The 24587-nt window shown below is 56.0% G+C and overlaps 1 protein-coding gene across 2 annotated transcripts in view; it reads right to left on the bottom strand.

The window, feature by feature from the left end:
* The window catches only part of ARHGAP23 (Rho GTPase activating protein 23), a 461228-nt gene that overhangs the window by 199528 nt on the left and 237113 nt on the right, over positions 1 to 24587 (bottom strand). For both annotated transcript variants that reach the window (XM_086924313.1, XM_086924312.1), the window contains exon 2: positions 16914 to 17090. In XM_086924313.1, the coding sequence (XP_086780439.1) occupies positions 16914 to 17090 (177 nt within the window). The remainder of the gene's footprint in view (positions 1 to 16913; positions 17091 to 24587) is intronic.

Raw genomic sequence — 24587 nt, 5'->3', positions numbered from 1 at the left:
TTGTGTAGTACTTAGAGAGGGATGACACAGTTCCACTTTCCCTGCCTCAAGCTCTATTCCGCAACCCAGTGTGCCAACACAGTACATTTGACTCCCTCAACTCCACGGTACACTACTGGCATAGCTTATTAACGGGACATTCTGGCTCCTTATTGTACTCCCCGCGTGTGCAGTTAGAATGGTGTTCACGATGGGCAGGGAGAGGGGTGCAGTACAAGCCCTACCTGCTCCCGGAATAATCAAGATGGGAGATTTTTTCTGTGATGGAGTTGTGAATAGTTGGGAGTCAATCAAAGAGGAGGCTCAATCGCCCTCACCCCTTACCCCGTTTCATTATCATAGAGCCCGCCATGCTTTACGAGACCTATTAGGGGATGATCTGCAGGAACCCCCAGATACGCCGGCACTCTCATCCCTAATATAGAGGGCTGCTCCTGTGAAATTGGTGTCCAAATTCTATGCTTTTGCTCAAGAATCCAGGAGGCCTGATATGACAAAGGCACGCTTGGAGTGGCAGAAAGATCTTGGTAGGATTTTAGATGACAAATGCTGGTAATATTGTTGTTCTCTAATTAGGGGGATTTCTCTAAATGGGAGGCACGTCTCATACACTTCAAATACATCAATCATGTGTATTACACTACAGAAAGCCAACAAAATTTATAGATATGGGTTGTGTGACTCTGCGGGTTGTCAGCGGTGTCATGCGCAAGATGCTGGATCTGTTTACACCGCATGGTCTTGCCCAGATATTTTGCAGTTTTGGGAAACAATTTTTCATGAGCTGGGTACCATAACTGGCTGTTCGCTGGACCCCTACGCATTGTGAGCCCTAATGCAATTTGATAAAATGGTGAATAGGAGTGTCAGGAGACTGGTAGCCAAGGGGGTTACTTTTGGCTAAACGTCTGTTTGTGATGCACTGGGCTTGGGGCCCGGCCCCAACTCTGAAAGAATGGCATGCAGATATGGTCTGTTGTAGTACACAATCCGATTTATATTGTTACCTGCTTCCTCTTCGGAGTCATCCTACATCAAATGTATTTGGTGGGCAAAGAGACAGGTGAAACAGAAGGCGAGAACAACAACGCACTCTGAGTTCTAAGTCTCATAGGTATTATATGTGTCAGACTGTAGGGGATGCTAATGTATAAGATCATTGTTTGTATTCTGTTGGTTATACGGAGCTACTTGTCTTGACCCTTCGCCTGTACCACCTTCTGTAGACCTACTTAGGCATCAGTGATGTGTGTGTCACTTCGTGTTACTCTATCATAATGTACCCTTAATCATGTTGTGATGTATCCAGCCAGAAAACGTGTATGTTCATTCTGTGTTAATAAACAAAATAACATTTAAAAAAAACATTACAATATTAATAATAAATGAATGATTTTCAGTGAACATCAGTATCTCTTACTATAGAAAAGGAGTGAGACCGCTAGTCCGTGAAAATACAATACAATGGTGGATTATTTTGTGGCAGTGAATTTGCTCTACACACTATGTTTATTGGGAGCATCCGGATGCCTTACTACCACAATACAGCACCTTGTATTGCACCTCTGACCTGGGTCTCAACCTGAGGTGTCTTAAACATTACAGTCCCTCACAGATAACGTGTATAGCGTCGGACATGTCGGACAAATACCCAGAGACTACTCTGAGGTACTTAGGAACACCGCGAGGCCAGGGCCCTTCTACACCATACCGAAGAAAGACGAAATACACCTTTCTAAACCCTACTGTAGGAAGCCGAAATACACCTTCCTGCACCCTAACAAAGGAAGCCAAAATACACCTTCCAGCACCATACCGAAGGAAGCCAAAATACACCTTTTACACAGACCGATGTGCAACAGTTAAAATCAGCTATGTCTACTGCCAGTGTTTCCAGACCCGCAGCAGCACCTCCAGGGTGTACAGTTAATCAATCAATCACATTTGTAGAGCGCACTACATACCCTTGAGGGTCTCAAGGTGCGGGGCAGAGCACTACAGATCGAACAGCCAGGTCTTGAGTAGCCTCCTGAAGGTCAGCAGTTCTTGGGTTTGTTGTAGGTTCAGTGGGAGGGTGTTCCAGGTCTTGGCGACGAGGTGAGAGAAGGACCTTCCGCCTGTGATTTTCCTTCGCAAGAGCGGGATGGTGGCGAGTGGGAAGGTCGGCAGAGCGGAGCTGGCGGTTGGGGGTGTACTCAATCAGTCATTTGTTAAGTGCACTACATACCACCGAGGGTCTCAAGCCGCTGGGAGGGGGAGGTCCACTACTGATCGAACAGCCAGGTCTTTAGTATCCTTCAGAAGGTTAGCAGGTCTTGTGTCTATCGTAGGCTCAGTGGGAGGGTGTTCCATGTCTTGGCAGCGAGGTGGGAGAAGGATCCCCCAATGGTGGTTGTTATTTGGATGCACGGGACGGTGGCGAGTGAGAGAGTGGAGCTGGCGGTTGGGGGTGTAGAAGGAGAGCCGTCTGTTGAGGTAGGCTGGGCCGGTCTTGTGGAGTGCCTTGTGTGCGTGGATGAGGAGCTTGAAGAATATCCTCTTGTTGAGCGGGAGCCAGTGCAGGTTTCTCAGGTGGGGGGTGATGTGGCCGTGTTGTGGTACATCGAGGATCAGTCATGCCGAAGCGTTTTGGATGCGTTCTAGTCGATTGATGAGCTTGGTCGGGGCTCCCGCGTAGAGGGCGTTTCCGTAGTCGAGTCTGCTGCTGACGAGGGCCTGGGTGACTGTCTTTCTGGTATCTGTCGGGATCCATCTGTCGATCTTGCGGAGGGTGTTGAAGCAGGAGGAGGAGACGGTGTTGACTTACTTGGTCATTGAGAGTGTTGAGTCGAGGGTGATTCCTATGTTGCGTACGTGTTCGGTGGGGGTCAGGGCTGCCCCCAGTGCCGCTGGCCACCAGAAGTCGTCCCAGGCTGACTGGTTGGAGCGGAGGATGAGGACCTCCGTCTTGTCAGAGTTCAGCTTCAGACAGCTGATCTTCATCCAGTGGGCGACGGCCTTCATTACTTCATGGAGGTTGGCTTTGGCGGTGATGAGGTCCTTGGTGAGGGAGAGGATCAGTTGAGTGTAGTCGGCATAGGAGATTATATAGAGGTCGTGCTGTCGGGCGACGTGTGCGAGCGGGGCCATGTAAATGTTGAACAGTGTGGGGCTGAGGGAGGATCCTTGGGGTACGCCGCAGATGATCTCGGAGGCTTCGGAACGGAACAGCGGAGGCGGACGCTCTGGGTTCTGCCGGAGAGGAAGGAGGTGGTCCATTCCAGAGCCCTGTCTTGGATTCCTGCGGCGTGCGCGTAGTGTGCGGAGGCAGACAGTGTCGAAGGCGGCGGAGAGGTCTAGGAGGATGAGTGCTGCAGTCTCCCCGTTGTCTAGCAGGGTCCTGATGTCATTGGTGGAGGCGATGAGGGCGGTCTCGGTGCTGTGGTTGCTGTGGAACCCTACCTGGGAAGGGTCCAGGATTCTGTTCTCTTCGAGGTATCGGGTTAGCTGTCTGTTAACGATTTTCTCAATGACCTTGGCCGGGAAGGGGAGCAGAGAGATGGGTCGGAAGTTCTTGAAGTCTCTTGGGTCTGCCTTGGTTTTTTTGAGCAGGGCGTTGATCTTAGCGTCTTTCCAGCTCTCTGGGAAGGGCGCGGTCTCATGGGAGAGATTGATGATGTTGCGTAGGTGGGGTGCGATGGAGCTGCTTGCTTTGTTGAAGACGTGGTGCAGGAATGGGTCTGACGGAGAGCCAGAGTGGAATATGCTCATGGTCTTGATGGTGTCATCGACGTTCACGCTGGTCCAGGCTAGTAAGGGGACGTGGTTGAAGGTGTGCGGAGGGTCTGTTGTGTTGCTGTCTGTTGAGGCTGTCTGGGTGTTGAAGCTGTTGTGGATGTCTGCTATCTTGTGGTGGAAGAAGGTGGCGAGGGAGTCACACAGGGCTTGCGATGGCGGGATCTCGTTGGTGTTGGAGCTGGGGTTGGAGAGTTCCTTCACGATGTTGAAGAGCTCCTTGCTGTCCTGTATTTTGTATTGTCGAGGCGGTCTTTGAAGGAGGTCTTCTTGGCTGCCCCGATGAGGTGGTGGTGGTTGCGGACGGCGTCCTTGTGTGCTGCGTGGCTGTCCGGAGTTTGTTCGCTGTGCCATTTCTTCTCAAGCTTTCTGCAGGCTCGCTTGGAGGCTAGGAGTTCTGGGGTGAACCAGCTGGCCCTCTTGTTGGTATCTCTGTGGGGTGGTTTCTTCAGCGGGGCGAGTATGTTGGCGCAGTCGTCAATCCAGCGTCTGAGGGTGCGGGCAGCGTCATCGGTGTTGGAGGGTACGGAGGGTGGGCTGAGAGCGAGGTTTGCGTGAAGTTGGTCTTCAGTGATTTTTCTTCAGCAACGGCGAGGGATCTGTTTGGTGCGGTGGTGTATGATGGATTTCTGGAAGGAGAAGTGGATGCAGCGGTGGTCGGTCCAGAGGAGTTCGGTGGTGTGGCTGAAGGCGACGTGGGGGCTTGCGGAGAAGATTGGGTCAAGCGTGTGGCCTGCGGAGTGGGTGGGCATTGTGACGAGTTGTCTCAGTCCGAGGTTGGCGAGGTTATCGATCAGGGTTGTCGAGTTGCTGTCGTTGTTGTTCTCCAGGTGAAAGTTCAGGTCTACGAGGAGGATGTAGTCAGTGGAGGTCAGGGCGTGCATGCTGATGAAGTCGGCTATGGAGTCGCTGAACTCGGGGCGGGGTCCAGGGGGTCTGTAGACAAGGGTGCCTCTGAGGGTGGAATTGGGATCTGTGTGGATCTGGAAATGCAGGTGTTCAGCGGAGTTGAGAGTGTCGTTGGTGCTGTTCGAGACCCTGATGCTGCTCTTGTGAATGATGGCGATTCCTCCTCCGACTCCGTTGGTGTGGTGTCTGCGGGTGATCTTGTAGCTGGCAGGGATAGCTATGGCTATGTCGGTGCGGAGGAGTCGTTCATCCAGGTCTCTGTGAGGAAGGCAACGTCCGGGGATGTTGTGGCGAGCAGGTCCCAGAACCTAACTGTGTTTGCGTGCAGAGGGGGTTTTCAGTAGGATGCATAGGAGGTGGTTGAGGTCTTTCTTGGCGGGTTGTTCGGCGGTTCTGATGCTGGTGTAGCTGCAGTTCCGGCAGGTGAAGGGACTGTGTGTGTGTTTCGGGGCGGCCTTGAAGTAGATGTGGGTCCTTCCGGGGTTCAGAGCGTGGAGTGTGCTTGCGTCGTAATGGTGGTGGTCTTCGTGGCGGGTGCAGGGACCAGGGGTTCTGGCGCTGGGCGCGGTCCAGGCACGGACGGGCGCAGACGGGCTTGCCTTTGGCGCGGCCGCCATATATGGGGGTGTGGGAGGGAGGAGCAGCTGGGAGGCAGGGGCAGCGAACGGCAGAGAGGGGGGCGGGGCCGCAGGGGACGCAGCGGCGGGACAGTGGCAAAGACAATGGCAGCGAGGGGGACAGAGGCAATCACGGGCGCAGGATACAGAAAGAAGTGGCAAAGACAATGGCAATGAGGGGGACAAAGGCAATAACGGGCACCTGATACAGAAAGAAAACAGTGGGAAGGACAATGTCAGCGAGGGCGACAGAGGAAATAACGGGCACAAGATACAGAAAGAAAACAGTGGCAAAGACAATGGCAGTGAGGGGGACAGAGGCAATAACGGCACAAGATACAAACCTAGGGCCTACCACTAGCCGCCAGGGATGAGGCGCAGGTGGTAGCCTGCGGGTGGAGGAGGGCCTCGACTTTCAGCAGCGGCGCAGCCAGGGCACACAGGCGGAGTTGTGTAGTGAGGGAGCGACCTATCAGCAGGTCAAGGGTCCTGCTTCTGTATCCCTACAAGAAGGCCTTGCAACTCCAGGGTGTACAGTACTGCTTCTGTATCCCTACAAGAAGGCCTTGCAACTCCAGGGTGTACAGTACTGCTTCTGTATCCCTACATGAATACCTCACACCTCCAGGGTGTACAGTACTGTTTCTGTATCCCTACATGAAGACCTCACACCTCCAGGGTGTACAGTACTGCTTCTGTACCCCTACACGAAGGCCTTGCACCTCCAGGGTGTACAGTGCTGCTTCTGTACCCCTACTTGAAGGTCCTGCACCTCCTGGGTGTACATCACTGCTTCCGTATCCCTACTTGATAGCCTTGCACCTCCAGGGTGTGCAGTACTGCTTCTGTATGCCTACATGAAGGCCCTGCACCCACAGGTGTTCAGTACTGCTTCTGTATCCCTACATGAAGACCCTGCACCCACAGGGTGTACAGTACTGCTTCTGTATCCCTACATGAAGACCTCACACCTCCAGGGTGTACAGTGCTGCTTCCGAATCCCTACTTGATAGCCTTGCACCTCCAGGGTGTGCAGTACGCTTCTGTATGCCTACATGAAGACCCTGCACCCACAGGGTGTACAGTGCTGCTTCTGTATCCCTACATGAAGACCTCACACCTCCAGGGTGTACAGTACTGCTTCTGTATCCCTACATGAAGGCCCTGCACCCACAGGGTATACAGTACTGCTTCTTTATCCCTGCTTGAAGGCCTTGCACCTCCAGGGTGTACAGTACTGCTTCTGTATCCCTACATGAAGGCCTTGCAACTCTAAGGTGTGCAGTACTGCTCATGTGTCCCTGCAAGCAGAAGTCATTGCTCCTCCTGGGTGTGCAGTACTGTTTCTGTGTCTCAGCAAGCAGGTCTTAGGTCTGCCATGGCGTACAGTGGTGCTCATGTATTCCTATAAAAGATGGCCTCCTGGGTGTACAGCCCTGGTCCTGTGTCCCTACATGTGGGGCGGCCCTGCACCTCTAGTGCTGCTCTTACAGACTTACAAGAAGGCGCTGCTCATTCGGGGGATACAGCACTGCTCCTGTACCCTTAAAGCAGAAGGTACAGGTGGGAGGCCCTGCCCCTCCAGGGTAAAGGTGGGAAGCCATGCACCCCACTCCTCTCAACACTGTGCGTGGAGAAGGCCCTGAACCTTCAGGGTACGGGTGTGAGGCCCTGCAGTGCAGGTGAGAGGCCATGTTGCAACCCCGGTCCTCTCAACACTGTACGAGGAGAAGGCCCTGAACCTTCAGGGTACGGGTGGGAGGCCCTGCAGTGCAGGTGAGAGGCCCTGCACCCCCACTCCTCTCAACACTGTGCGTGGAGAAGGCCCTGAACCTTCAGGGTACAGGTGGGAGGCCCTGCAGTGCAGGTGAGAGGCCCTGCACCCCCACTCCTCTCAACACTGTGCGTGGAGAAGGCCCTGAACCTTCAGGGTACAGGTGGGAGGCCCTGCAGTGCAGGTGAGAGGCCATGTTGCAACCCCGGTCCTCTCAACACTGTACGAGGAGAAGGCCCTGCAACTTCAGAGTACAGGTGGGAGGCCCTGCAGTGCAGGTGAGAGGCCATGTTGCAACCCCGGTCCTCTCAACACTGTGCGTGGAGAAGGCCCTGAACCTTCAGGGTACAGGTGGGAGGCCCTGCAGTGCAGGTGAGAGGCCATGTTGCAACCCCGGTCCTCTCAACACTGTGCGTGGAGAAAGCCCTGAACCTTCAGGGTACAGGTGGGAGGCCCTGCAGTGCAGGTGAGAGGCCCTGCACCCCCACTCCTCTCAACACTGTACGAGGAGAAGGCACTGCAGCTTCAGGGTACAGGTGGGAGGCCCTGCACCTTCAGGGTACGGGTGGGAGTCCCTGCACTGCAGGTGAGAGGCCCTGCACCCCCACTCCTCTCAACACTGTGCGTGGAGAAGGCCCTGAACCTTCAGGGTACACGTGGGAGGCCCTGGAGTGCAGGTGAGAGGCCATGTTGCAACCCCGGTCCTCTCAACACTGTACGAGGAGAAGGCCCTGCAACTTCAGAGTATGGGTGGGAGGCGCTGCAGTGAAGGTGGGAGGCCCTGCACCTTCAGGGTACAGGTGGGAGGCGCTGCAGTGCAGGTGAGAGGCCCTGCACCCCCAGTTCTCTCAACACTGTATGAGGAGAAGGCACTGCACCTTCAGAGTACAGGTGGGAGGCACAGCAGTGGAGGTGAGAGGCCCTGCACCCCCCACTCCTCTCAACACTGTAAGAGGAGAAGGCACTGCACCTTCAGAGTACAGGTGGAAGGCCCTGCAGTGCAGGTGAGAGGCCCTGCACTCTAAGTACTCTCAACAGCGTACATGGAGAAGGCCCTGCACATTCAGGGTACGGGTGGGAGGCGTTGCAGTGCAGGTGAGAGGCCCTGCACCTTCAGGCTACGGGTGGGAGGCCCTGCAATGCAGGTGAGAGGCCCTGCACCCCCACTACTCTCAACACTGTATGAGGAGAAGGCCCTGCACCTTCAGGGTACAGGTGGGAGGCCCTGCAGTGCCGGTGAGAGGCCCTGAACCCCCACTACTCTCAACACTGTGCGTGGAGAAGGCCCTGCACCTTCAGGGTACAGGTGGGAGGCCCTGCAATGCAGGTGAGAGGCCCTGCACCCCAAGTACTCTCAACACTGTGCGTGGAGAAGGCCCTGCACCTTCTTGGTACAGGTGGGAGGCCCTGCAGTGCAGGTGAGAGGCCATGTTGCAACCCCGGTCCTCTCAACACTGTGCGTGGAGAAGGCCCTGCACCTTCAAGGTACAGGTGGGAGGCCCTGCAGTGCAGGTGAGAGGCCATGTTGCAACCCCGGTCTTCTCAACACCGTACGAGGAGAAGGCCCTGCAACTTCAGGGTATTGGTGGGAGGCCCTGCACCCCCAGTCCTCTCAACACTGTACGAGGACAAGGCACTGCAGCTTCAGGGTACAGGTGGGAGGCCCTGCACCTTCAGGGTACAGGTGGGAGGCGCTGCAGTACAGGTGAGAGGCCTGCACCTTCAGGCTACGGATGGGAGGCCCTGCAATGCAGGTGAGAGGCCCTGCACCCCTAGTCCTCTCAACACTGTACGAGGAGAAGGCACTGCAGCTTCAGGGTACCAATGGGAGGCCCTGCACCTTCAGGGTACGGGTGGGAGGCCCTGCAGTGCAGGTGAGAGGCCCTGCACCCCCACTCCTCTCAACACTGTGCGTGGAGAAAGCCCTGAACATTCAGGGTACGGGTGGGAGGCCCTGCAGTGCAGGTGAGAGGCCCTGCACCTTCAGGCTACGGGTGGGAGGCCCTGCACTACAGGTGAGAGGCCCTGCACCCCCAGTCCTCTCAACGCTTTACGAGGAGAAAGCCCCGCACCTCCAGGTGGTTCTGGAGTAGGCATGCACTACGAAGGAGCGGCTCTGCCCTGGTGCAGGCTCCCTTGCTGCCTTTACCCTCCTCAGACCCACTGTTCTGTGTTTTGTGAAGGGGGCTCCATATGTGGACTATTACGCCCTGGTCCTCACACAGCGGTCCCCACACCCACGACGGCCACCACGCTCTCAGAGCGGGGACTGCACCATCTGTGCAAACTCACTGAGCACACGCAGCTGTGCGGGAGGGGGCAAGGGGCAACGGCTCGAATTTGCGCTTGTTGTTGACTGTCTCGAAGGGTCAACATCGAGTGTACGTGCAACGAGCTGAGAGAGCTGTAAGCGGGACAGTGTACGGGTCCGGGCGCATTCCCGCACTGTCCCTGCACCGCGTGACCACGAGCACCTGCTCACGGCGCGGGCCTCCCTGACCCAACAAGCCAGAGAGGCCGGTGTGAGACTCGAGTTCAGGAGCGTATCCGAATCAAGGACCAGGCAGGGGCGAGGCTCCGGTGCCACTGGATCAGAACCAAAGGCCAGGCAGGGGCGAGGCTCCGGTGCCACTGGATCAGAACCAAAGGCCAGGCAGGGGCGAGGCTCCGGTGCCACTGAATCAGAACCAAAGCCCAGGCAGGGGCGAGGCTCCGGTGCCACTGGATCAGAAACAAAGGCCAGGCAGGGGAGAGGCTCCAGTGCCGCTGGATCAGAACCAAAGGCAGGAGCGAGGCTCTGGTGCACTTGGATCAGAACCAAAGGCCAGGCAAGGGCGAGGCTCGGGCGCAACTGGATCAGAACCAAAGGCCAGGCAGGGGCGAGGCTCTGGTGCCAATGGATCAGAACCAAAGGCCAGGCAGGGGCGAGGCTCTGGTGCCGCTGGATCAGAACCAAAGGCTAGGCAGGGGCGAGGCTCCGGTGCCACTGGATCAGAAACAAAGGCTAGGCAGGGGTGAGGCTCCAGTGCCACTGGATCAGAACCAAAGGCTAGGCAGGGGCGAGGCTCCGGTGCCACTGGATCAGAACCAAAGGCTAGGCAGGGGCGAGGCTCCGGTGCCACTGGATCAGAACCAAAGGCTAGGCGGCGGCGAGGCTCCGGTGCCACTGGATCAGAACCAAAGGCCAGGCAGGGGTGAGGCTCCAGTGCCACTGGATCAGAACCAAAGGCCAGGCAGGGGCGAGGCTCCGGTGTCACTGGATCAGAACCAAAGGCCAGGCAAGGGCGAGGCTCTGGTGCCACTGGATCAGAAGCAAAGGCCAGGCAGGGGCGAGGCTCTGGTGCCAATGGATCACAACCAAAGGCCAGGCAGGGGCGAGGCGCCGGTGCCACTGGATCAGAATCAAAGGCCAGGCAGGGGCGAGGCTCTGGTGCCACTCGATCAGAACCAAAGGCCAGGCAGGGGCGAGGCTCTGGTGCAACTGGATCAGAACCAAAGGCCAGGCAGGGGAGAGGCTCCGGTGCCGCTGGATCAGAACCAAAGGCTAGGCAGGGGCGAGGCTCCGGTGCCACTGGATCAGAACCAAAAGCCAGGCAGGCAGGGGCGAGGCTCTGGTGCCACTGGATCAGAACCGAGGCTCCGGTGCTCAAGAATCAGAACCAAAGGCCAGGCAGGGGTGAGGCTCCGGTGCCACTGGATCAGAACCAAAGGCCAGGCAGGGGCGAGGCTCCGGTGCCACTGGATCAGAACTAAAGGCCAGGCAAGGGCGAGGCTCGGGCGCAACTGGATCAGAACCAAAGGCCAGGCAGGGGCGAGGCTCCGGTGCCGCTGGATCAGAACCAAAGGCTAGGCAGGGGCGAGGCTCCGGTGCCACTGGATCAGAACCAAAGGCCAGGCAGGGACGAGGCTCCGGTGCTCATGAATCAGAACCAAAGGCCAAGCAGGGGCGAGGCTCTGGTGCCACTGGATCAGAACCAAAGGCCAGGCAGGGGCGAGGCTCCGGTGCCACTGGATCAGAACTAAAGGCTAGGCAGGGGCGAGGCTCCGGTGCCACTGGATCAGAACCAAAGGCTAGGCAGGGGTGAGGCTTCGGTGCCACTGGATCAGAACTAAAGGCCAGGCAGGGGCGAGGCTCCGGTGCCACTGGATCAGAACCAAAGGCAAGGCAGGGGTGAGGCTCTGGTGCCACTGGATAAGAACCAAAGGCCAGGCAGGGGTGAGGCTCCGGTGCCACTGAATCAGAACCAAAGCCCAGGCAGGGGCGAGGCTCCGGTGCCACTGGATCAGAACCAAAGGCTAGGCAGGGGTGAGGCTTCGGTGCCACTGGATCAGAACTAAAGGCCAGGCAGGGGCGAGGCTCCGGTGCCACTGGATCAGAACCAAAGGCCAGGCAGGGGTGAGGCTCTGGTGCCACTGGATAAGAACCAAAGGCCAGGCAGGGGTGAGGCTCCGGTGCCACTGGATCAGAACTAAAGGCCAGGCAGGGGCGAGGCTCCGGTGCCACTGGATCAGAACCAAAGGCCAGGCAAGGGCGAGGCTCCGGTGCCCATGAATCATAACCAAAGGCCAGGCGGCGGCGAGGCTCCGGTGCCACTGGATCAGAACCAAAGGCCAGGCAGGGGCGAGGCTCCGGTGCCCATGAATCAGAACCAAAGGCGGGGCAGGGGCAAGGCTCCGGTGCCACTGGATCAGAACCATGGGCCAGGCAGGGGCAAGGCTCCGGTGTCCATGAATCAGAACCAAAGGCCAGGCAGGGGCACGGCTCCGGTGCCACTGGATCATAACCAAAGGCCAGGCAGGGGCGAGGCTCCGGTGCCACTTGATCAGAACCAAAGGCCAGGCAGGGGTGAGGCTCCAGTGCCACTTAATCAGAACCAAAGGCAAGGCAGGGGCGAAGCTCCGGTGCCACTGGATCAGAACCAAAGGCCAGGCAGGGGCGAGGCTCCGGTGCCACTTGATCAGAACAAAAGGCCAGGCAGGGGTGAGGCTCCAGTGCCACTGAATCAGAACCAAAGGCAAGGCAGGGGCGAAGCTCCGGTGCCACTGGATCAGAACCAAAGGCCAGGCAGGGGTGAGGCTCCGGTGCCACTGAATCAGAACCAAAGGCAAGGCAGGGGCGAAGCTCCGGTGCCACTGGATCAGAACCAAAGGCCAGGCAGGGGTGAGGCTCCGGTGCCACTGGATCAGAACCAAAGGCCAGGCAGGGACGAGGCTCCGGTGCTCATGAATCAGAACCAAAGGCCAAGCAGGGGCGAGGCTCTGGTGCCACTGGATCAGAACCAAAGGCCAGGCAGGGGCGAGGCTCCGGTGCCACTGGATCAGAACTAAAGGCTAGGCAGGGGCGAGGCTCCGGTGCCACTGAATCAGAACCAAAGCCCAGGCAGGGGCGAGGCTCCGGTGCCACTGGATCAGAACCAAAGGCTAGGCAGGGGTGAGGCTTCGGTGCCACTGGATCAGAACTAAAGGCCAGGCAGGGGCGAGGCTCTGGTGCCACTGGATAAGAACCAAAGGCCAGGCAGGGGTGAGGCTCCGGTGCCACTGAATCAGAACCAAAGCCCAGGCAGGGGCGAGGCTCCGGTGCCACTAGATCAGAACCAAAGGCTAGGCAGGGGTGAGGCTTCGGTGCCACTGGATCAGAACTAAAGGCCAGGCAGGGGCGAGGCTCCGGTGCCACTGGATCAGAACCAAAGGCCAGGCAGGGGTGAGGCTCTGGTGCCACTGGATAAGAACCAAAGGCCAGGCAGGGGTGAGGCTCCGGTGCCACTGGATCAGAACTAAAGGCCAGGCAGGGGCGAGGCTCCGGTGCCACTGGATCAGAACCAAAGGCCAGGCAAGGGCGAGGCTCCGGTGCCCATGAATCATAACCAAAGGCCAGGCGGCGGCGAAGCTCCGGTGCCACTGGATCAGAACCAAAGGCCAGGCAGGGGCGAGGCTCCGGTGCCCATGAATCAGAACCAAAGGCGGGGCAGGGGCAAGGCTCCGGTGCCACTGGATCAGAACCATGGGCCAGGCAGGGGCAAGGCTCCGGTGTCCATGAATCAGAACCAAAGGCCAGGCAGGGGCACGGCTCCGGTGCCACTGGATCATAACCAAAGGCCAGGCAGGGGCGAGGCTCCGGTGCCACTTGATCAGAACCAAAGGCCAGGCAGGGGTGAGGCTCCAGTGCCACTGAATCAGAACCAAAGGCAAGGCAGGGGCGAAGCTCCGGTGCCACTGGATCAGAACCAAAGGCCAGGCAGGGGCGAGGCTCCGGTGCCACTTGATCAGAACAAAAGGCCAGGCAGGGGTGAGGCTCCAGTGCCACTGAATCAGAACCAAAGGCAAGGCAGGGGCGAAGCTCCGGTGCCACTGGATCAGAACCAAAGGCCAGGCAGGGGTGAGGCTCCGGTGCCACTGAATCAGAACCAAAGGCAAGGCAGGGGCGAAGCTCCGGTGCCACTGGATCAGAACCAAAGGCCAGGCAGGGGTGAGGCTCCGGTGCCACTGGATCAGAACCAAAGGCCAGGCAGGGGTGAGGCTCCGGTGCTCATGAATCAGAACCATAGGCCAGGCAGGGGCGAGGCTCCAGTGCCAGGCGATCAGAACAAATGGCCAAGCAGGGGCGAGGCTCCAGTGCCACTGGATCAGAACCAAAGGCCAGGCACGGGTGAGGCCCCAGTGCCACTGGATCAGAACCAAAGGCCAGGCAGGTGTGAGGCTCCAGTGCCACTGGAACAGAACCAAAGGCCAGGCAGGGGTGAGGCTCCGGTGCCACTGGATCAGAGCCAAAGGCCAGGCAGGGGCGAGGCGCCGGTGCCAGTGGATCAGACCCAAAAGCCAGGCAGGGGTGAGGCTCTGGTGCCACTGGATCAGAGCCAAAGGCCAGGCAGGGGTGAGGCTCTAATGCCACTGGATCAGAACCAAAGGCCAGGCAGGGGTGAGGCTCCAGTGCCACTGGACCAGAGCCAAAGACCAGGCAGGGGCGAGGCTCCAGTGCCAGTGGATCAGAACCAAAGGCCAGGCAGGGGTGAGGCTCCAGTGCCACTGGATCAGAACCAAAGGCCAGGCAGGGGCGAGGCTCCAGTGCAAGTGGATCAGAACCAAAGGCCAGGCAGGGGTGAGGCTCTGGTGCCACTGGATCAGAACAAAAGGCCAGGCAGGGGTGAGGCTCTGGTGCCACTGGATCAGAACAAAAGGCCAGGCAGCGGTGAGGCTCCGGTGCTACTGGATCAGAACCAAAGGCCAGGCAGGAGAGAGGCTCCAGTGCCCATGAATCAGAAGCAAAGGCCAGGCAGGGGTGAGGCGCCGGTGCAAGTGGATCAGAGCCAAAGGGCAGGCAGGTGTGAGGCTCCGGTGCCACTGGATCAGAACCAAAGGCCAGGCAGGGGTGAGGCTCTGGTGCCACTGGATCAGAACAAAAGGCCAGGCAGGGGTGAGGCTCTGGTGCCACTGGATCAGAACCAAAGGCCAGGCAGGGTTGAGGCACCGGTGCCACTTGATCAGAACCAAAGGCCAGGCAGGGTTGAGGCTCCGGTGCCACTGGATCAGAACCAAAGTCCAGGCAGGGGTGAGGCTCCAGTGCCACTGGATCAGAACCAAAGGCCAGGCAGTCCAGTGTGAAACACTGCTTCAATACTGGATCAGGAACACACTTTAGACAGAGAGTCTGTTGCACCACTGGCTCAGAACCAAAGAATGGACAGTCCACAGTTCAATACTCGGTCCGAAACAAAGACCACAGAGCCCAGTGCGAGCCTCTATACAGCGCAACACTGGATCAAAAAGAAAGAGCCGAGAGCCGAGTGTGAGACTCAGTGTTCAATCCTGGATCCGAAAAAAAGAGCAGACAACTGAGTGTGAGACTCCAGTGCAAACGTATATCTGAAAAAAATAGCCTGTTGTGAGACTTGAGTGAAACACTGGATCTGAAACAAACACCACAGAGCTCGGTGTGAGACTCTGGTCCGACAGTGGATCAGAAACAAAGACTAGACAGACGGGAGTGACACTGCAGTGCATTACTGAACAGAACCACACACATCACAGAACCTGAAGCAGTTCTGAATACGGCCGAGAAATGTCATTAGTAGCCTCCAGGGCAGTAATAAATGAGAATCAATGACCACGGAGCCCCGTGTGAGACTCTGGTCCGACAGTGGATCAGAAACAAGGACAAGACAGACCGGAGTACAGTCCAATACAGAACCTGAACCAGTTCTACATACTGCCTCCAGGGCAACAATACATGAGAATCAAAGAACTGAGAGACGGGTGTGAGACTCGGGTCCAACAGTGGATCAGAAACAAAAACTAGACAGACCGGAGTAAGACTATAGTGCATTTCTTAACCAGACCACACACATCACAGAACCCAAAGCAGTTCTGAATACTGCCCAGAGACATCATTACTAGCCTACAGGGCAACAATAAATGAGAACCAAAGACCACAGAGCCCGGTCTGAGACTCCAACAGTGGATCAGAAACAGAGACTAGACAGACCTGAGTGAGACCAAAGTGCATTACTAAACAAGAACCACACACAACACAGAATCTGAAGCAATACTGAATATGGCTCAAAGACGTTATTACTAGCCTAAGAGCAACAATAAATTAAACCAAAGACTGCAGAGCTCGGTGTGAGACTCTGATCCAACAGTGGATCAGAAACAAAAACTAGACAGACCGGAGTGAGACTACAGTGCATTACTGATCAGAACCACACACATCACAGAACCTGAAGCAGCTCTGAATATGGCCCAAAGACCTCATTACTCGCATCCCAGGCAACAATAAATGAGAACCATAGAGTAAACCACAGAGCCTGGTGTGAGACTCTGGTTCAACAGTGGATCAGAAACAAAGACTAGACAGACCGGAGTAAGAATATAACTATTACTACACCAGAACCACACAAAACACACAGAATCTGAAGCAGTTCTGAATAATATGGCCAAAGAGGTCATTATTAGCCTCCAGAGCAAAAATAAATGAGAACCAAAGACTAGAGAGACGAGTGTAAGGTTACAGTGCATGACCGAATCAGAACCACAAAGAGTAGAGAATCTGAAGCAAATTCTTAACGTGACCCGAAGACCAAAGCGATCATTGCTAGACTCCGGTACCGGGGTATCTGAGAACCAAAGACCAGGCAGTCGGTGTGACACTCTAAATCTTGGTTCTCATCATGTACTGCACCGAAGTGTATCGGGTCTTCACTACTAATCTAGTCTTTTATCAGATATTTCTGGCAAGATCACAATCAAGGACAACTACACTCTAGTGGAACACTGAATCAATGAGTCCGCTGAACTCTTTCTTAGAAAAAATCCAAGGACCAGACTGATCTAACTTTCTGAATAAATAGAGCTTGTTTTCCTCTGGAAAAAATGTCTTCTTCCCTGCTTTGGAAGGGATACGAGGATAAGAAGTTCGGGTGAAGTGTTATTACCGAATGCCTCTGGATAGACTTTTCTGAAGTATAAAATCAGAAACCTAAAGTAATTTAATATGCAAGCTGCCCAAACACGTCAATTAAATGTCGCCAGTTCCAGCCCCATTTCTGTCAGTTCTTACTTGCAAGCACCCCTTACTTCCCACACTGCGCCCCACGCCTCCCACATTGTGCTCCTCACCTCCCACACTCCATCACTCACCTCCCAGATCCAACCCATTACATCACACCACAATGCTGACATCCAACATCAGATCACTCACTTCGCACTGCAGCCCTCATCTTCAGCACCACAATGCATCACTCACCTATCATGCCACACCTTTCACTTCACACACCCCACCTCTCAACTCTCCTAGCACCCTCCCTTTAGTAACACAAACCACACTTGTTAACTGTCTAGTGTACCTTTTGGTTCAGGTGAACAGCAGATTCCGGCGGGTAGACGATGAAATGTCGAAGGGTAAACCCAAAGCCCTGGGAGTTCTTTCTTAGAATTAGCGATTTCGGCCCAATCCAGGGCAAAGGGCCCTCACGGGGGGAGTTTTCATTTGGAGGGCTTCCATCTGTCCGTCCCGTAGTCGCCTAAGATGAGAACAGCAAAAAAACAAGCCAGGATTAGGAAAGATTTACCAAAACTGGTCCAATACATGTAAGTACTGCTACCCACTGAGAAGCCGCCAATTCAAATGGCTTGATGGTGCACAGCAAATGTTACAGACCACTACTAGGGCATGGGCGTGGCAGGGACCCCAACCATAAAAGTAATGACCTAACAACAAAGTTTTTGAGCCGCATTGAGGATAAACTGATGAGTATACAGAAGTTACAAGAAAAATTGCATTGTCACCAAAATCCCTTTGCAGGGCAAACCTGAGTAGGCAAAAACTTCTACAGTACTTGAAATCGAAGTCTGTCCTCAAGCACCCATTTTGTGCTAAACTCCAGGGTAACCACAACACCTAGGAACGCAGCTCCACGCCTCGTGTCCCTCACCCTGAGGCCGTAAGAGTCACTAGAGGAGAGTGAGAGGCAAGGGCAATATACACCCTAGAAACCAAACTTTCATCCGAGGCCAAAACCTTGTTAAAAAGTATAAGTACTACACAACGTCAACAAAGCTGCATTGTTTCAATACTATTGATTCAAGAAATGGCTTGGTTCTGTTCATGGCAACCTCCCCCCCACCCCCCCACCTACTTACACTGGTGCCAAATAGAAAGCTCTTGTGTAGACCTGGTCATGGACTCGATAGTATGTCAAATTACCTCGTTACTTCTGCCTAGTGTGGCCAACTGACAACACATTTTTACTAACATGGGGATATTTTTAAGCCAATGTCAGTAAAAAAAGTGGAGAATCCAACAACCACCAGTATTTTATTTCCCCATTGAAATATAAACTTGAAACAGCAAATACAAGGCATTACTTTAAAAGTATTTTAGAGGCATCTAAACTATTCTCAAACGATTATTAAATCTACTGGACGTCAAAATATCAAGTTCAAACTATAGATCAATGATATTACACAAAGTCGTTTTAAGGCTCCTGGCTCTTCCAGAATCTGAAAACAAATATTGGATGTCAAGTCTACTTCCGGATAGAATTGTGTCTGTGAAGAGGTTTGTCACATTAGCAGAAGCATAGGTCTGGAAATAGGGGTGTAGTGTTCTGTAGCAGGCCCCAAAAATAACTTTACTGGAGTTCAGAAGGTGAGTGAGCAATATAGACGCTTTTCGATTTTTTTACTTTGTCACATTTGCTGTGCTTTCAAAGGCAGAGGTCAAATGTCAAGCCACGTCAACTGACAAGTTGCTGCTTATTCTTTTAACATGGAGATTGGTGTTTTCTTTTCTTTTGTTGACAGGACAGTGAGAGGATTTTGTAAAGTGAACTATTCGGCAATCCTGCTGGGGCACATGGATTGGGAAATGAAAGGCTCTAGGAAATCAGTTTATTTGTAAAACACAACATTTAAATATCTATCAATGAACTGTACAAATATTTCAAAATACACTTGTTCTTTGTGTGATGCTTGGATTTTTCACAAACCCCATGAGTTCAATAATGTTACTAGGGGAGTAGCTTCAGGGGGGGTGCGGGTGTTCGGGGTGTTGCACCCCACTAATAAATGTATTTGCTGATGAATAGTTGGGTTCAGATGCTTTCAGTCGGGTATGGCGAGGTGTTTGTCAGATTTCACGTGGGATTTTCGCCTGCGCACACTGAGAACAATACATACACACTCTCTCTCATCTATTTCTAAAGTCATAAAAAAAGTTGATCATTTTTCAAAGTATTGTCTTTTTATCACTTAGTACTCTTTCCAATCCGCATTCCCCTCCTTTCACGCTGCCCTGCAAAACCCCTTCCACTTACCCTACTTGTCTGTTATAATGTATTTTAACATTACATGCCAGCGTGATTGTCGGTAAATCTGAAGCTCCCCCAATCTTACTGACCAAGCTACGCCCCTGGATGTAAGATTGATGGCAGCTTTCCAGGGCTTTAAGTGGACCGGGTCTAAAAAGCAGGTGCCGAGACGGGTCCCTATCGGGCTCTTTATGTTTGCCCTCGCTCTCTTCCATCTCACTTAAAGCCCTGCAGCACTCCATTCGGAAAATTGTTCCAGCACCACGGGGCGGAACCCGGAGCCGTGCCAGCTCGGAGGCAAGGCCCCCCGTCCAGGCCTAACGTCCATGGGCACAATCTGTGCTCTGCAGGTGCGACACAGCTGAGAGAGCACACTGGACTCTGCAGTCCCGCAATGGGACACACACTCGGGAGGCACACACTGGACTCTGCAGTCCCACAATGGGACACACACTAGGGAGGCGCACACTGGACTCTGCAGTCCCACAGTGGGACACACACTAGGGAGGCACGCACTGGACTCTGCAGTCCCACAGTGGGACACACACTAGGGAGGCGCACACTGGACTCTGCAGTCCCACAATGGGACACACACTCGGGAGGCACACACTGGACTCTGCAGTCCCACAATGGGACACACACTAGGGAGGCACGCACTGGACTCTGCAGTCCCACAATGGGACACACACTGCAGTCCCACAATGGGACACACACTGGGGAGGCACGCACTGGACTCTGCAGTCCCACAATGGGACACACACTGGAGAGGCACGCACTGGACTCTGCAGTCCCACAATGGGACACACACTAGGGAGGCACGCACTGGACTCTGCAGTCCCACAATGGGACACACACTAGGGAGGCACACACTGGACTCTGCAGTCCCACAATGGGACACACACTAGGGAGGCGCACACTGGACTCTGCAGTCCCACAATGGGACACACACTAGGGAGGCGCACACTGGACTCTGCAGTCCCACAATGGGACACACACTAGGGAGGCACGCACTGGACTCTGCAGTCCCACAATGGGACACACACTAGGGAGGCACGCACTGGACTCTGCAGTCCCACAATGGGACACACACTAGGGAGGCACGCACTGGACTCTGCAGTCCCACAATGGGACACACACTAGGGAGGCGCAGACTGGACTCTGCAGTCCCACAATGGGACACACACTAGGGAGGCACGCACTGGACTCTGCAGTCCCACAATGGGACACACACTCGGGAGGCACACACTGGACTCTGCAGTCCCACAATGGGACACACACTAGGGAGGCACGCACTGGACTCTGCAGTCCCACAATGGGACACACACTGGGGAGGCACGCACTGGACTCTGCAGTCCCACAATGGGACACACACTAGGGAGGCACGCACTGGACTCTGCAGTCCCACAATGGGACACACACTAGGGAGGCACGCACTGGACTCTGCAGTCCCACAATGGGACACACACTGCAGTCCCACAATGGGACACACACTGGGGAGGCACGCACTGGACTCTGCAGTCCCACAATGGGACACACACTGGAGAGGCACGCACTGGACTCTGCAGTCCCACAATGGGACACACACTAGGGAGGCACGCACTGGACTCTGCAGTCCCACAATGGGACACACACTAGGGAGGCACACACTGGACTCTGCAGTCCCACAATGGGACACACACTAGGGAGGCGCACACTGGACTCTGCAGTCCCACAATGGGACACACACTAGGGAGGCACGCACTGGACTCTGCAGTCCCACAATGGGACACACACTAGGGAGGCACGCACTGGACTCTGCAGTCCCACAGTGGGACACACACTAGGGAGGCGCACACTGGACTCTGCAGTCCCACAATGGGACACACACTCGGGAGGCACACACTGGACTCTGCAGTCCCACAATGGGACACACACTAGGGAGGCACGCACTGGACTCTGCAGTCCCACAATGGGACACACACTGCAGTCCCACAATGGGACACACACTAGGGAGGCACACACTGGACTCTGCAGTCCCACAACGGGACACACACTAAGGAGGCACACACTGGACTCTGCAGTCCCACAACGGGACACACACTAGGGAGGCACGCACTGGACTCTGCAGTCCCACAATGGGACACACACTAGGGAGGCGCACACTGGACTCTGCAGTCCCACAATGGGACACACACTAGGGAGGCACGCACTGGACTCTGCAGTCCCACAATGGGACACACACTAGGGAGGCACACACTGGACTCTGCAGTCCCACAGTGGGACACACACTAGGGAGGCACGCACTGGACTCTGCAGTCCCACAGTGGGACACACACTAGGGAGGCACGCACTGGACTCTGCAGTCCCACAGTGGGACACACACTCGGGAGGCGCACACTGGACTCTGCAGTCCCACAATGGGACACACACTGCAGTCCCACAATGGGACACACACTAGGGAGGCACACACTGGACTCTGCAGTCCCACAATGGGACACACACTGCAGTCCCACAATGGGACACACACTAGGGAGGCACACACTGGACTCTGCAGTCCCACAGTGGGACACACACTAGGGAGGCACACACTGGACTCTGCAGTCCCACAACGGGACACACACTGGGGAGGCACGCACTGGACTCTGCAGTCCCACAATGGGACACACACTCGGGAGGCACGCACTGGACTCTGCTGCAGTCCCACAATGGCACACACTAGGGAGGCACACACTGGACTCTGCAGTCCCGCAATGGGACACACACTCGGGAGGCACACACTGGACTCTGCAGTCCCACAATGGGACACACACTAGGGAGGCACGCACTGGACTCTGCAGTCCCACAATGGGACACACACTGCAGTCCCACAATGGGACACACACTAGGGAGGCACACACTGGACTCTGCAGTCCCACAACGGGACACACACTAAGGAGGCACACACTGGACTCTGCAGTCCCACAACGGGACACACACTAGGGAGGCACGCACTGGACTCTGCAGTCCCACAATGGGACACACACTAGGGAGGCGCACACTGGACTCTGCAGTCCCACAATGGGACACACACTAGGGAGGCACGCACTGGACTCTGCAGTCCCACAATGGGACACACACTAGGGAGGCACACACTGGACTCTGCAGTCCCACAGTGGGACACACACTAGGGAGGCACGCACTGGACTCTGCAGTCCCACAGTGGGACACACACTAGGGAGGCACGCACTGGACTCTGCAGTCCCACAGTGGGACACACACTCGGGAGGCGCACACTGGACTCTGCAGTCCCACAATGGGACACACACTGGGGAGGCACGCACTGGACTCTGCAGTCCCACAGTGGGACACACACTCGGGAGGCGCGCACTGGACTCTGCAGTCCCACAGTGGGACACACACTAGGGAGGCACGCACTGGACTCTGCAGTCCCACAGTGGGACACACACTAGGGAGGCACGCACTGGACTCTGCAGTCCCACAATGGGACACACACTAGGGAGGCACACACTGGACTCTGCAGTCCCACAATGGGACACACACTAGGGAGGCGCACACTGGACTCTGCAGTCCCACAATGGGACACACACTAGGGAGGCACGCACTGGACTCTGCAGTCCCACAATGGGACACACACTAGGGAGGCACGCACTGGACTCTGCAGTCCCACAATGGGACACACACTAGGGAGGCACGCACTGGACTCTGCAGTCCCGCAATGGGACACACACTCGGGAGGCACACACTGGACTCTGCAGTCCCACAATGGGACACACACTAGGGAGGCACGCACTGGACTCTGCAGTCCCACAATGGGACACACACTGCAGTCCCACAATGGGACACACACTAGGGAGGCACACACTGGACTCTGCAGTCCCACAACGGGACACACACTAAGGAGGCACACACTGGACTCTGCAGTCCCACAACGGGACACACACTAGGGAGGCGCACACTGGACTCTGCAGTCCCACAATGGGACACACACTAGGGAGGCACACACTGGACTCTGCAGTCCCACAATGGGACACACACTAAGGAGGCACGCACTGGACTCTGCAGTCCCACAATGGGACACACACTAGGGAGGCGCACACTGGACTCTGCAGTCCCACAATGGGACACACACTAGGGAGGCACGCACTGGACTCTGCAGTCCCACAATGGGACACACACTAGGGAGGCACACACTGGACTCTGCAGTCCCACAGTGGGACACACACTAGGGAGGCACGCACTGGACTCTGCAGTCCCACAGTGGGACACACACTAGGGAGGCACGCACTGGACTCTGCAGTCCCACAGTGGGACACACACTCGGGAGGCGCACACTGGACTCTGCAGTCCCACAATGGGACACACACTGGGGAGGCACGCACTGGACTCTGCAGTCCCACAGTGGGACACACACTCGGGAGGCGCGCACTGGACTCTGCAGTCCCACAGTGGGACACACACTAGGGAGGCACGCACTGGACTCTGCAGTCCCACAGTGGGACACACACTAGGGAGGCACGCACTGGACTCTGCAGTCCCACAATGGGACACACACTAGGGAGGCACACACTGGACTCTGCAGTCCCACAATGGGACACACACTAGGGAGGCGCACACTGGACTCTGCAGTCCCACAATGGGACACACACTAGGGAGGCACGCACTGGACTCTGCAGTCCCACAATGGGACACACACTAGGGAGGCACACACTGGACTCTGCAGTCCCACAGTGGGACACACACTAGGGAGGCACGCACTGGACTCTGCAGTCCCACAATGGGACACACACTAGGGAGGCACACACTGGACTCTGCAGTCCCACAATGGGACACACACTGGGGAGGCACGCACTGGACTCTGCAGTCCCACAGTGGGACACACACTCGGGAGGCGCACACTGGACTCTGTAGTCCCACAGTGGGACACACACTGGGGAGGCACGCACTGGACTCTGCAGTCCCACAATGGGACACACACTAGGGAGGCACACACTGGACTCTGCAGTCCCACAGTGGGACACACACTAGGGAGGCACACACTGGACTCTGCAGTCCCACAACGGGACACACACTGGGGAGGCGCGCACTGGACTCTGCAGTCCCACAATGGGACACACACTAGGGAGGCACGCAATGGACTCTGCAGTCCCACAATGGGACACACACTCGGGAGGCGCACACTGGACTCTGCAGTCCCACAATGGGACACACACTCGGGAGGCGCACACTGGACTCTGCAGTCCCACAATGGGACACACACTAGGGAGGCACGCACTGGACTCTGCAGTCCCACAATGGGACACACACTGGAGAGGCACGCACTGGACTCTGCAGTCCCACAATGGGACACACACTGGAGAGGCACGCACTGGACTCTGCAGTCCCACAATGGGACACACACTCGGGAGGCACGCACTGGACTCTGCAATCCCACAATGGGACACACACTAGGGAGGCACGCACTGGACTCTGCAGTCCCACAATGGGACACACACTAGGGAGGCACGCACTGGACTCTGCAGTCCCACAATGGGACACACACTAGGGAGGCACGCACTGGACTCTGCAGTCCCACAATGGGACACACACTCGGGAGGCACGCACTGGACTCTGCAGTCCCACAATGGGACACACACTGGAGAGGCACGCACTGGACTCTGCAGTCCCACAATGGGACACACACTGGGGAGGCACGCACTGGACTCTGCAGTCCCACAATGGGACACACACTGG

Source organism: Lissotriton vulgaris, chromosome 5, assembly GCF_964263255.1.
Source record: "Lissotriton vulgaris chromosome 5, aLisVul1.2, whole genome shotgun sequence".
Taxonomy (NCBI): Eukaryota; Metazoa; Chordata; class Amphibia; order Caudata; family Salamandridae; genus Lissotriton; species Lissotriton vulgaris.
This window is presented reverse-complemented; position numbering and strand designations above follow the sequence as displayed.